Source organism: Coffea arabica, chromosome 7e (genome assembly GCF_036785885.1).
Source record: "Coffea arabica cultivar ET-39 chromosome 7e, Coffea Arabica ET-39 HiFi, whole genome shotgun sequence".
Lineage (NCBI taxonomy): Eukaryota > Viridiplantae > Streptophyta > Magnoliopsida > Gentianales > Rubiaceae > Coffea > Coffea arabica.
This window is the reverse complement of record NC_092323.1, coordinates 1847497-1861731: the sequence shown is the minus strand read 5'-3', so window position 1 is coordinate 1861731 and position 14235 is coordinate 1847497. Positions and strand designations below refer to the sequence as shown.

At 40.5% G+C, this 14235-nt stretch overlaps 2 protein-coding genes and 1 long non-coding RNA gene across 4 annotated transcripts; all 3 read left to right on the top strand.

Annotated features, from left to right (window-relative positions):
* The first annotated feature begins 3007 nt into the window (after positions 1-3007).
* On the top strand, positions 3008-3926 carry LOC113722880 (uncharacterized). 2 transcript variants are annotated; one of them, XR_003456845.2, is made up of 3 exons: positions 3008-3303; positions 3488-3596; positions 3720-3926. It is a non-coding gene; the product is annotated as an uncharacterized lncRNA (long non-coding RNA). The 2 variants fall into 2 exon arrangements; XR_011818427.1 differs by having other exon boundaries at positions 3681-3926.
* A 547-nt stretch (positions 3927-4473) lies between these two features.
* On the top strand, positions 4474-11623 carry LOC140011161 (uncharacterized). The gene is made up of 2 exons (XM_072059663.1): positions 4474-7283; positions 10937-11623. The coding sequence occupies exon 1, from the start codon at positions 4742-4744 to the stop codon at positions 6995-6997; it is 2256 nt and encodes a 751-aa protein (XP_071915764.1). The 5' UTR covers positions 4474-4741; the 3' UTR covers positions 6998-7283; positions 10937-11623.
* On the top strand, positions 11531-13869 carry LOC113722879 (nuclear transport factor 2B). The gene is made up of 2 exons (XM_027246105.2): positions 11531-11829; positions 13424-13869. The coding sequence occupies exons 1-2, from the start codon at positions 11533-11535 to the stop codon at positions 13496-13498; spliced, it is 372 nt and encodes a 123-aa protein (XP_027101906.1). The 5' UTR covers positions 11531-11532; the 3' UTR covers positions 13499-13869.
* Positions 13870-14235: the final 366 nt, after the last annotated feature.

The following is a 14235-nucleotide window of genomic DNA, read 5'->3' as shown; positions in this document are numbered from 1 at the left end:
AGCTTTCCCCGCCAAACTTTCCTCCAATTATGAGCTCCGCGTTGTTATTTTAAAGTACCTCTCCAAATCTCTATCTTTCTCCTGCGAAATTGAAGACCGGAGCTAGTCAAATTTGAGAAATCTCCGTCAGAATCAAATACAATAGATAATTTCATATCTTGTCCACATAACCTGCGACGCAATATACGTATTTAAAGATCTTGGGGTTCTTTAAGAAGTAAATATATACGTAGTAAACTTCCTTTCCAATAATGCCTGTATGAATGTGTAGGTAGTACACAAATGAAAAGTTCTTATACCATTGCATAAAAGGCAGCCAATTGTTTCGGCAAAATGGTATAAAAAATTGTTTGGAGCCAAACAAACTCAAATTTGGCTTGAAATTCTAGTACCAAACGGAGCCATATATGGTTACACTTGGTCTTATAAATCTAGTGATCCAAATTTTGAAATTCCCTGTGTCTAAATCTATCCAAGTGTTTGTCAATTTTGAGAGGGAAAACTCACAAGATCTACATACATTGAGTATTGAGTCTACGGGTCTACTCAAGTGTTTGCCAATTTCGAGGAGGGGGGGGGGGAGGTTGGGCTTCCAGGTGTTAGATTTTTTGGAAAGGTAACATTAATTAAGAAAATTGAAGATAATAATTATTAGTATGTATATATAGATGATTAGTTAAATAGAATTCTTGTCTGTCAGCGAATCTAATGAAAAAACCCAATAATAAATGCCGACCTTCCAGACAAAATCTGAAAGCAATCACCTTCATTTTCTATGTAAAATTTGTCTTGATCGACATATTACTGACAGGGCAAGTGGCTAATTCTGAAGATATCCATAATCCAGCTAATTATTGAGCTGTTAGCTAGTTTTTTCCTGTGCAATTCAAAACTTTCTCCATTTGTCTCCATCACTTAATTTATCATTTAAGTGCATGCACTAATATTTATTATTCCTGTATGTTTTAATACTTTTTTTCAAACTAATTTCATTCTCGTAAAAACAATTAACGAACAAAATGTTTATTGATACCCGTCTGACAAACTTGCATTATAATGTCATTATACGTCTCTTTCAATTGAATTAGTACATATTAAGCAAGTTTGTCATTATACGTCTCTTTCAATAATGTTCCGTTAATTTTATTATCATCACAAGCAAATAAATGCACACTCCCCCTTCACAAAGCCAGCAAAGCAAGTGCCAATGTGCACCACGTTGCCACGACAACATGTGGTAAAAAGATTCGTGTTTATTTTGAAATTTACCGTGGACATAAAATAAGAGGACAACTCCAAAGATACAGTTTTATTCTTGAATAAAATACCGGGTAAAGAGAGACTTGATGTGAAATTTGAGATAAGAATACTGCGGATGATTTACATTCTGAATAACTGATAATAATAAATTAGTCCGATGAGATTGTCTCGATAATAGCTTTGAGTGTGATTGGATTGTAAATTATTTGAAATAATTTTGTGAAAAAATACTGTAGCACTTTTTAAATGAGTTTGTTTGGATAGAGAGAATTTGGATGATTTATTTGAGATATTTACTGTAGCACTTTTTGTGATGTGATGTATGTGAGATAAAAAGGTGATTGGGAAGATAAAAAGGTGATTGGGATTTGTGAGAATAAATTTTGCAAACCAAATTCTCTCTATCCAAACAAACTCAATATGATACATGTGAGATAAAAAGGTGGTATTGATGATGCAAGCAAACCATCCAGAAGTAGAAATGAGCAGTGCGAGGAGCATCCAGAAGTAGAAGCGCTCGAGCTTATGCTCAATTTCTTTCACGTTTGCAGCATTGATTCATTTGTAATCTGCATCATTATCCTCTAATCATCAGTCCAAAAATAGAGTATTGATGGCAATGGGAGGGACGGATTTGAGACTGAAGAAGCTTAGATCCTTCCAAGATTGTGGGGAGCCTGGCAATGAGACGCACACTCTTACGAGTTTTTGATGGAGAGAACATTGAAGCGACAATTCATGTTTCAGATTTCAGGGGCCACTGGTCCGTTTGGATTGAGCCTTTTTTTCAAAAAAAAAAAAAAAAATAATAATAAATTTTTTTTTGGTGTCAAATCAAATGGTAGCCCGCAATACGTTACACAAGAGAACAAAATGACTCTTCCAGCATCAAATTGCATATGTACCATTTTCTTGGCATTTTCCCATCAGATATTGGAACTCCTGTACGTTCTTTCTTTACGGCAAAACAGACGCAGTCTTAATCCTGTTTTAGATGCAGGCATCCAGTCTCTATCCATTGGACTGTACTTCGTGCTTATCCACACGATGATTGGGGCATTTGCCAGGGGATTTTCTTTCATCTGTGAATACAAATACAGGGGTTCTTCCATTTTATGATGTACGGACTACGGTCTCTGTGTAAATTGTAAAACACCAAATTTTAATGGGGATGGGACACATTATTGATTTTAACAACTTCAAATGTAATATCTTACTTAGGCGTACACTCATCTGTTTTCTGCAAAATGTTAAGAGCATGCTATTGTATGGAGTTTTTATTAAAAGAAAAAATATACTGTAAAGATTTGCTGTATATGAAATAAAAAGACGATTGAAAAATTTATTCACGAAAAATATAAAATTTTTCTTGAAGAAAATAACAATTCAAACAAATTGTTAATTTTGTCCGGAAAAAGGTGATATCAATCCCACCTTTATCTTGTAGTCTCCGGCAAGGAACTTTGTATACCAGTTGATTGATACCTTTACAAGTTTTTCTTTTTTTTTTTTCACAAACTCGTTTATGCTGATCCTTGCTGTTGATTAGACTTGAAGGACTTGCACTCTCAGTCTGTTGGCTTAATTGGACGAGATGGCAATAATTGTCAAGTCTGTCTACAATACTGATACGGCACATGCGTACTTTTCCATCGTGGAAACTTGTGAAAAACAGCCTCCTTAGTCAAGTGGCGTGGAGTTGGGACAATGGCCAAATACCACGCAACATCCACAGTATGATTAGCAAACAGACAGCCGGCCTTTCGTGGGTAGCTCTACAGAAACAAGATTTTTTTTTTTTGAAAATCACGGTTCAGATTGATTTGTTTAATACTCCAGTCCAGTTGACTTGATTCTTTTTGACCAATCACATTAACCGTCAATTACATTAATGAGGGCTTCACAAATAGTATATATTTAGGCAATAAATCAACTCGTCAATTACATCAGGGAGGTCTCCACAATTGATAGATGTGTTTCAACAGCGAATCAACTCGTTGCAGTCCAACCATTATCCTGGTTTGTGTCTTAACGCGTTCAGAAGTAAGTCATAATGCTGACTTTGGATTGAAATTTGCAAATCCAATACAGTAGTATATAATATGACGTTCCAATCTCTATATATATAGAAAGTAGAAACAGCCGTTGCAGGCGGGCGGGTCATTTCTGCTATTTTGACAAACTTTCCAATCTTTACTATAGAGCATAACGTTCCAATCTTTTACAGCAAATGCTGAAGAAGATGATGATGCAGTTCAGGTCGATGTGTCCGAGTGGATAAGGAGACAGGCTTGAAAAAGATGACGTCGAGGCTTGAACCCTGCCGTCGACGCCAGGTATATTTTTGTTCCTAGGATCTTCAAAGGCCAGGAGTTAAAAAACCCGATGCAGCACTTACATTTCTCCCTGAATCCTAACAGTGGCAACTAATTAAGACTGCTGGCTGATAAAAATGTCAGGCGATAATCCAGACTGGGTACCGGAACACTCCATCAAAAGCTTATCATTTTATTTCAATGAGCAATCTTGTCAAATGTAAGTTTTTTTTTTCTCCTTTTCCCTTCTTCTTCTGCAAGCAAATTTTATGTAATTAATGTGCATAATCTTTGGACTCGAGTTTATAATCGTAACATTTGCTCTGAATCATTATCTGAATGAGACCCAACAATGTGGGGTGATTGATACATGGAGCCCAATTCATTGTTGGACCGGTAGCAAAATTTCTACTGTTGGGCCTATAGGAATGAGACCGAACAATATGGGGTGATTGATACATGGAGCCCAATTCGTTGTTGGGCCGGTACCAAAATTTCTGCCGGCTATTTCGAATGGACGGTGTTTTCCTCCTTTTCATGAGGAAAGTTGCTATATCAGACCCCGAAAGGTTAAAAATTTTCGGGATTAAATGGATGAAAGTCACCATTTTTTTCCCAACTTTTCACCCACTTTTATTATTATTATTATTATTTTCTGCAAAAACTAATATCAAAATCAAATTCTACGTGAAAAACTGCGAGGAAAGTTGAATTTTTCTTGTGATTTTGTGACAGAAAGTAGTGGCAACCAACTACAACGCCGTCAACAAGGTCGAAGGCAGCTATAGTTGCTGTCCTTTTCTTAGTTAGGAAAAATAGGCTGAAGAAGAAAAAATACGAGGTACGTTTTTCCTTCGTTCCTTGCAATCTTTTGATTTTGTCTTTAAAGTTGGTGAGGCATGAGGTACGCACAAGTTTTTGTTCCCAACAAAAACTTGAGTAAAATTAAGTCTAGGGACTAAACGTGTACATTTTTCATTTGTGAGAAGGATGTAAAATGTTCAATCAAACTAAAACTAATGTGTGAGTAAAAAGCAGCTGACCTCTGAACCGAACCAGATTCTGGAGAGGTAGCTTATGGTTTACCGGTGAGGAAGGAGGATCACAGCATTGCAGGAACCTCTCTCCCTCTCTCTCCCGGCGGTGAATAGCCACCGCCGGCCAACATGCAAACCCATTCACCGCCGACATGTATCCCAGTCTCCATTTTTCAAAGCTCCAGACCTTCCACTTCCCCTACTCTTAAAAAAACCTCCAGTGACTGCTTACCCTCAACCCCCCCACAGGAAAACATTTCAAAATCATTGTGTGAGGCTGCTGAAATCCCTCGTGCTTCTCCATGTAGGCCTGGCCTCTCTTACAAAGACGCACTAAATCAAGATTCCAGACCTCTACCTGAAAATTTGAGAATTGAATTCTCCCCTAACTTCAATGGGCAGGCTACCTCTGCAGTTCATTCTTCAAATTCTCTTACGGAGGCAGATTTCCAAAGAATCAGAGATCCTTGGAAACAGGCTTTGATTGTAAAAACTTTTGGCAGATCTCTTGGTTTCAAATTTTTTAATCAGAAAATCCGTGAAATTTGGAAGCCCCAGGGACATCTAGAGATCATTGACTTGGGTAGGGATTTTTTCATCACCAGATTTTCAGACCACTCTGACTTTTGCAGAGTTCTAACGGGAGGTCCTTGGTTTATCAATAGCTTCTTTCTCACCATCCGCCTCTGGGAACCAAACTTTAACCCAGAAGAAGCTAAAACCTCTTCTGCAGCAGTCTGGGTTAGGCTCCCCCACCTCCCCATCGAATACTATGATCTGCAGATACTCATGAAAATTGGCAACCAGATTGGCAAACTGCTAAAGGTGGATGCCAAAACTGCTTCTACAGAGAGAGGACGATTTGCTAGAATTTGTGTCCAAATGGACATAAGCAAACCCGTAGCTCAATTCATCTCTTTGGGGTCCTTCAACCAACCTGTACAATATGAAGGGATCACCTTTTGCTTTGGATGTGGTTTGGTTGGGCATACAATTGATCAGTGCGTCAACACTATGAAGCAGCAATCCTCCGATGAGGACCTTGCTAAGAATATTCCTAGTGAATATCCCCTACAAAATCATCAAAATTCCACGGATGAAGGCTCCAAGTTCGAGACGGATTCGGAGTACGGCCCCTGGATGCAAGTTCAACTGAGGAGGCCAAAGTACAAAAAATTTTCAAACTTGGGCCGTACGTTTGGGGTTAAAAATTCAAATGGCCAACCTAACGGTTTAGCCAAAAGAGAGTGGGTCCTGCGTACCAAGCTTTCTGGCTCACTTGGCAGATCCCTGCCTCCCCTGTCTCCAAAGAGCCCAGCAAAAGAACTCACTCTGCATACTTACCGCAGGACCACCCAACCCCCCCCTTTGACTTCAGCCTTACCAAACCAATCTACCATTGTTTCTAGCGCCTCCACCACTGCTAATCCAAAGACTACTTCGTTCCAGACTAGTAACCATCAACCCCAACGACCAAATGTCAACCTCCCACCATTTCCATCCGTACCTTCTCTCGTACGGTCTGAGGGGGAGACCTCCAAGGGAGAGACCTCCCAACCAACACTCAGCCCCAACACCACCCTGCAACCGACCCACAACAGCACCACAAGCACCCCAAAATTGCCCTTCATCCCCCAACAATCAACCTGCCTTTCGCCGTACAAGAAGAAATCCCCGACAAATGCTTCCTCAAAGGCCACATCAACAACCCCAGCCCCAGAACCCAGCTCAGCTGCCTCACCTTTCTCCTCCTCGAGGGAACTTTGCTCAACCTCTCTGTCAAGAGGAAAATTGGACCCTCCAGAGCTCCTTTCCTATGATGGAGCCCAAAGTCCCGGAGTTCCTTCTGAAAAGCAAACAAAACTCAGAGATCACGCTGGGATTGGTCCACTTTTGGACTGCAGGGCCAAACATAGCGGTAACCATGACTGCGGATCCGTACCAACAAGTTCGCAGCTTGAGGAGGGAGAATTACATGAGAGCAGTCAAACACATCTCGCAGGAAACCTATTCCTTCTGGAAGGATATGAAAGTGATGACCACATCCAACAATCATGCAGGGGAAGCCATGGGCTCAAACCCAAAACCAGATTCAAAGGCCCTTGGAAACATGGTTTGGAGGATAGAAACTCTGACTTTGAACCCCTTAAGCTTAAGGCTGGGTACTCTAGAAGAAGAAGGGGTCATCTTTCTACCAATCCCAGATATTCTGGGAGTAAAACTAGCTCTTTTAGCCTTCGACATCCCAGGGGCAGACTGCAAAGAGTTTCTAGTAGAACTTTATCCAAAACAAGTAAAATCTCAGGGTTGGAAGAATGGTCTAAACATAGACCAGGAAAGGCCACGGTGGTTGGCCCAGTGCAGTTATCAAAACAACTCCTATAATCCCATGAAGATTCTCATGTGGAATGTAAGGGGGGCAGGTAGCTCCGCCTTTAGAAGTCATCTTATGCAACAACTAGACATTCACAAACCCAGCATAGTGATTATCACGGAGACAAAAGTTTCTGGTGACGTTGCCACCAACATGTGTAAAAGCCTTCCCTACACCAGATTTTCCATCATGGACGCTATAGGTTTTAAGGGCGGAATATGGATCTTGTGGGATGACCATGAAGTGCACTTGGATATCCTTCAAAAGACTGAGCAGGAAATCCATGCTCTAGTCAAGGTACTGCCCTCTTCCCCCTCCTGGCTTTTAAGTGCAATATATGCTAGTCCTAATCTTGAATGTAGAAAAATATTGTGGAACAACCTATGCTCTGTTGCTAGTACTTTTTCCTTTCCTTGGCTCTGTATTGGGGACTTCAACGAAGTCCTAAACTCTTCTGAAAAATTTGGGGGAAAAGGGGTTAATTCAAAAAGAATCTCTCTGTTTAGAGACTGCATCAACAGCTGTGGCCTCATGGACTTGGGCTTTGTTGGGGCTAAGTTCACTTGGCTTAACAAAAGATATGATGGGGGTTTAATTTATGAAAGAATTGATAGGGCCCTTTGTAACACGGAGTGGAGAACCCTTTACCCTGAAACCTCTGTTTACCATCTGGTTAGAACACGTTCTGACCACTGTCCTATCCTTGTTAATCTGCACAATGCTACCCCTCCTCGAAATCTGAGACCTTTTAGATTTGAAAAATTCTGGTTTTCTAACCCCACCTTGGAGGACATTGTTCTCTCTTTCTGGACAAACTCAACTGACTCTCTTCATGCCATTATTCCCCCTTTCCAAGAGAAATTAAAAGTTTGGAGCAAAGTGTCATTCCCCAACATTTTCAAAGAGAAAAAAAGGCTTCTAGCCAGAATTTCAGGAATCCAAAAAGCTCTCCAAATTAGACATTCTAACTTTCTGCTTTGCCTGGAAAATGAGCTTCAAGCCCAATTTAAATCTATTTTAAGCCAGGAAAAAGACTTGTGGGCTTTAAAGTCTCGAACCGATGCTGCCCTTTGGGATGATTTGAACTCTAAGTTTCTACAAACTACCACCATTTGTAGGAGAAGAGCTAATAAAATCTTGGGGCTGAAAAATACTGTTGGCGATTGGACCTCTGATGATCGCAGCCTTAAGATGCTTATCACAAACCACTTCAACAATGTCTTCACCACAGATTTTTCCTATTCCTATTTGTCTCCTCAATCCTCCCCCAGTAGCACCCCAAAAGTTCCAGCAGATGCCTTACCCACTCTTCTAGCTCTTCCTTCTGAAAGGGAAATCAAAAAAGCTGTCTTTAGTTTCAAGCCTTTCAAAAGCCCAGGTCCGGATGGGCTCCACCCTTTCTTTTATCAAAAATTCTGGTCTGAAGCCAAGAACCCCATCCAAAAATTCATTCTTGACTCCTTCCAGGGACACCACTTTCCTGTTGGAATTAATGATACTTTCATCTGCCTCATTCCTAAATGTGATTTCCCTGTAAGCATCAACCAATACAGGCCTATTAGCCTCTGTAACTCCTCTTTCAAGATTTTAACAAAAATTCTGGTGAACAGGATTAGACCTCTAATGAACTCCCTTATTTCCCCCTACCAAGCCAGCTTCATTCCTGGTAGAAGAGCTTCAGATAACGTCATTATTGTTCAAGAGGCTATCCATAAGCTCAGGATAAAAAGAAAAGGCAAAAAAAGCTTCTGTGCTTTAAAGCTGGATCTTGAAAAAGCCTTTGATAAACTTGAATGGAGCTTCATCAAAGAAGTCCTTACCCTCTTTGGTTTCCCTCATGATTTAATAAACCTGATCATGCACTGCATTACCACCTCTAGATTGGCAATTTTGCATAATGGGGTGCCAACTGATTGGATCTTGCCTTCTAGAGGAATTAGACAGGGGGACCCCTTGTCCCCCTATATTTTCTTACTCTGCATGGAGTACCTTTCTATCTTCATCACAGAAAAATGCAATCAAGGGAGTTGGGTACCTATAAAATTTGGAAGGGAAGGGCCCGAAATGACGCACTGTCTCTTCGCAGATGATGTCATCTTGTTCAGTAGCTGTGATTTGAGCTCCATCACCACCATAAAAGAGGTCTTAGACCATTTTAGTGCAAAATCAGGTCTTAAGATAAATCCCCTCAAATCTCATATCTTTTTCTCTTCCAATGCCCCCTCTGTTACTAGAGATGAAATTTCTGCCACCCTCAACATTTTTGAAACTGATGATTTTGGCAAATACTTGGGGTTTCCCATTTCACATAGTAGAATCTCGAAAAACTCCTACAAATTCATTTTGGAAAAGATGCAGAAAAAGCTGGCTGGTTGGAAGGCAAATTTAATTTCTTTTGCTGGAAGAAAAACTATTATCCAACAAGTTGCAGCAGCCTTGCCTATATATTATAGTCAAGCAGCTCCCTTACCTGCCTCATTGTGTAATGAGCTTGATAAAATCCAAAGAAATTTCCTCTGGGGCACCACTGATGAGAAGAAAAAACTTCATTTAGTAAATTGGGATTCTGTGTGCAAACCTAAAGCTTTGGGTGGCCTAGGACTCAGAAAGGCTTCTGATAACAACACTGTGCTCCTTGCTGGACTTTGTTGGAGACTAGTCAAGGAACCTAAAAGCCTTTGGTCTCAGATTTTACAACATTGTTACATTGACAACAATAGTACTACCTCCAGCCATAACCTCACTTTGAAAAGAGGAAATGGATCCATCAATAAAAAATCCTTGCAGAAGGGATTAGAGTTGTTTAACCAAGGCATCATGTGGAATGTCAGAAATGGGGAGGAAATTCTTCTATGGTGGGATGACTGGACCGGTAGAGGCCCCCTTAGATCAATGATCTCTGGGCCACTCACCCAAGCAGAAACCAAAATGAAAATCAAGCAAATTTTTGGAGACTTTGATGCTTGGGATTTTTCTTCTCTCTCTTTTGAACTCCCGGGCAATATTTGCAGATTCATTCAAAGCATCCCAAGGCAGTTAATGAGTAATCAATCTGATACTCTAAGATGGAAAACCAACCCAAATGGATCTTTCTCTGCCAAATCTGCCCTTCTTATTTTGGAGCAGGATCTAAAGAAAAAGCCCCCTCAAGGGGATTTTGAACTATGGTCTTGGGTTTGGAAGGTCAAAACAAAGTCCAAGGTTAAACATTTCCTTTGGCTAACTTGCCAAAATAGACTGCCTTCTAAGGCACTTCTCCTCAAGAGAAATATCACTTCTGACTCTTTTTGCCCTCGCTGCAACCATTCCTGTGAAGACTCAGCTCATGTTCTTAGATATTGCCCACATGCTTCCTCCTTTTGGCAAAGCCTCAACATTCCCACTTCCTTTGATCTGGATTTTACAGTTTGGCTTAAAAATGGTTGTCTGTCCAAGCATATTTCTCCATTTTATGGAATCCCCTGGGGTACTGTTATCTCTTTTGCCTGCTGGAATCTTTGGATTGCCAGAAACAAGGCTATTTTTGAACCATCTAATCTCTTCTCCATTCTACACAATACTCTAGCAATGGTGGCTGAATACTCCTTTTTAGGATCTATTCAGAACATAGTACATCCTAGAACAGAAGTGCTCATTAACTGGATTCCCCCTGAACCTTCCTGTTTCAAAATCAACACTGATGGATCTTCCATAGGGAATTCGGGTCCAGCTGGATCAGGTGGCTTGATCAGAAATCACCTAGGACACTGGATAGCTGGGTTTAGCAGAAAATTGGGACATGCTACCAATATTCTTGCTGAGTTGTGGGGGATAAGGGATGGACTATCCTTAGCTTCCTCTCTAAACTTGCAAAATGTTGAATTAGAAGTTGATGCTAAAACTGCTCTAGACTTGCTTAAATCGGCAGATACCTCAACTCATGAGTATGCTTCAATTATCTCTGATTGCAGGTTCCTGATCTCTGCCCTGCCGAAAGTCATACTTAGACATGCTTATCGAGAAGCAAACCAGTGTGCTGACAGATTGGCAAAACTGGGTGCTCAACAAGACGTTATTTTTGTATGCTATGAAAGTATTCCTTATGCTTTGAGAAGTCTAGTAGATGCAGATCTTAAGGGAATTTGTTTCCCTCGTTTTGTACCTATAACTTAAGTTTGTTTTAATATATAGTCCCTTTTATTACCAAAAAAAAAAAAATGTGTGAGTAATGAAAAGTCATCATTTATTATGTGAGGAATGTAAAAGTTACCGTGGGAGGCAATTTATTTGTATGATTTTCGTTTACCTTTTTACTTTTTGAGGGCCCAAAATAATTACGTACCCAGGGCTCCTACCAGCGTATTATTTCAGCGATCCCCCAAAAAAAAAAAAAAAACCAAATAAAGAAGTGGGGAAGCGACAAGCACCGGCCGAACAAAAATGATAAAAAGGACGTCGTAAAAAACAGGGCATTGAACAGTTTTGACTTGCTTTGCTTGCAATTTGGGTACCCGAGAGCTTGAGAGAGACAGAGAGAAGGGGAGAAAGAAGAAAGGCAGAATCGGAAATGGATCCAGACGCGTTGGCCAAGGCATTCGTGGAGCACTACTACTCCACCTTCGACGCGAATCGGGCCGGGCTTTCAACCCTTTACCAGGACGCTTCCATGTTGACTTTCGAGGGCCAGAAGATCCAGGGCTCCGCCAACATCGTTGCCAAGCTTACTAGCCTCCCCTTCCAGCAGTGCCACCACCAGATCTCCACCGTTGATTGCCAACCCTCTGGCCCCGCCGGCGGTATGCTCGTCTTCGTCAGCGGCAATCTCCAACTCGTTGGCGAATCTCACGCCCTTAAGTTTAGTCAGGTATTCCTTCCTTCCATCGCCTACCCTTCCTTTGCGAACTGGTAGATTGGAGCTTAATTCATGCTTTCGGTGTTTAGAGTATGGTTGCTGTGGATATTTGGGTTTTACATGTCCTTTGCAATTTATGGATATTTTAGTGGGTTTGGTTAGTTGCTTCAATTGGACTCTAATTTGATTGACTATGCTTTTTTTTTTTTGGGGGGGGGGGGATCCCATGGTTGATGGTTCTTCTCTCTGATTTTGTTATGCTTATTGAGAATCCGTTATGGGCTTTAGCGGGATCGCCAAAAACTGAGAAACTGGTCACTTGCCTTGTTTTCGTTAGACCTAGAGACTGACTTCTGTTTATTGTCCATGGTTGAGTATTTTTCACTCTGTTTTGCTGCTTTTTACATGTGCTTTGCATTTGCGACATTTGTCCTGAGGACGTTAAACCTGGCTACATTGTAAATTGTAATTTGGAGAAGCATTGGATACACAAAGTTGGGGGCCAAATGCCATGCTCAGTCAAGGATGGGGTGTTGATCTGGTGAAGATTTGTTGTTTGCATTTGTTCACCTGATCTTCAGTTAATTATTAAGACTAAATGGATTCTCTCTAGCTGTTGTTGCCACCTCGAGGGATTGCTGGATGAGTAGGTTTTGTATACTGGTCCAGCATGTTTTAGATTTCAATATATTGTCAGAAGCAAATAGTCATCAACTAAGATGGACGTCTGGAATGTTACAAAGGGCAAGGTTATTGATCAATGCTTTAAGGCCTGCACAACACGAAAAATTCAACCTAGATTTTTGCTTCTGAGAAACAGCTAAAGGCCCCCATCCAAAGACCTTGTTTTGGTGTACCCAGACGCGAGGCTTCTTAAACCCTCTTAAACTACAGTTTCCCTGATGAGGAGCTCCTCATAACTGTATCTTGAGTGGTCATGATTTTTATCAGACTAATCATCCTTCTGCAGTGATTGAACAAGACCAAGCTCCATGCTTGTGTCGAGATTACCACCAAAGAAATTGATCAAGTCAAGAAGTAGTTGTAGTGAGGTTGTATGTTGATCAGGTGGCATCACTGGGTCTTCAAGTCTTTGTGATGTATGCGGCTTACTCATCTTTTGTTGGTCATTTTCCAAATAAACTTTGTATATCAACATGATGTCGCTTGCTCATAAAAAAGGTAATTTTCATGAATTTATATCCAAAATTTTGATCACCTCTTTTTGCCATGTTACTATTATTTGGTTGTTTGCTTTTCAGGCTGCCTTGTCGCTGAATACTTTGTTGTTGCCTATCACTTAAAAGTTGATTCCCCTTTATTTGATTATAGATGCTATTTATACTTTGCATTGTTATCCTAGATGTTTCTGCACCAGGTAAGCTAGTAACATTTGATGATTTTATTCTACTGGAAGCTAGCAATTCTGTGAATGGCCTTAAGATCCTTCTATGAAGTTTCTCCTTTATGAGCCATGATATATATGGTTGACTGTGCTTTTGAATTCTGTTTCTGTTGATAAATTTCAATGACTGGGTTATCAAGTAGTACCGGCTTTTAGTTTGACATTACTCTTGTTTTTTAAATGTCTTCTTCTTGTGCGCAGATGTTCCATTTGATGCCAACTCCACAAGGAAGCTTTTATGTATTGAACGACATTTTCCGCTTGAACTATGCATAAAATAGTGATGGGCTAAAATCGGAGCTCATGCATGGAGTGTCATGTTGATTGAGTTGTGCGGGATTGCTAAGAGCTGGTATAAAGTTCGTCTTTTGGAGGTTGAGAGATAATGGTTTAATATTACCTCTCTCGCGCTCTCTCTTTCGCTCTCTCTCTCTCTCTGATTTCTTCTTTTACTTTTATGCATAATTTGTTCCTCAATCGTTATAAAGATGTTACCGTATCAGACTTTTTCTTGGTTTTGATTGAATGAAATGGCCTAATAGCCCTCTGGGGGCATTCTTGAAAACCAGTGGGCTGAATTGGGTATGTCCTTGTAAAGTTTGAAATATCGGAAAGTTGGATTCATACATGTTCTATGCCTTGTCAAATGACTCTCTGTCTCTTTCTAATTCTGTCTTTTACTTGTCATCCTTAACAAAAATCCGCTACTCCTTTGTTTAAAGAAATGACTGGGGAACAAGCAGTCCATTTAGTTTGGTGTGGGATCGGGTCAAGCAGCCGGAAGCTCAGGAACCTTGTGGCCTGAATGAGACAGAATTGATATATTGCGAAGTTTGATTTCCAGCGTTGCTAACCTTTCGCCGCCTTCTGATATGTGAAACTGGGATGTCAGTTTTCAGGCTTGCTGAAGATGGGAGCTATTTTGGGATTTGAGATTTTATCATAAGAATCTATTAAATGCGTCGTGTTTGATGTTGGAGAAAAAGAAAGTAGTTGAACACCCCAACGCACCC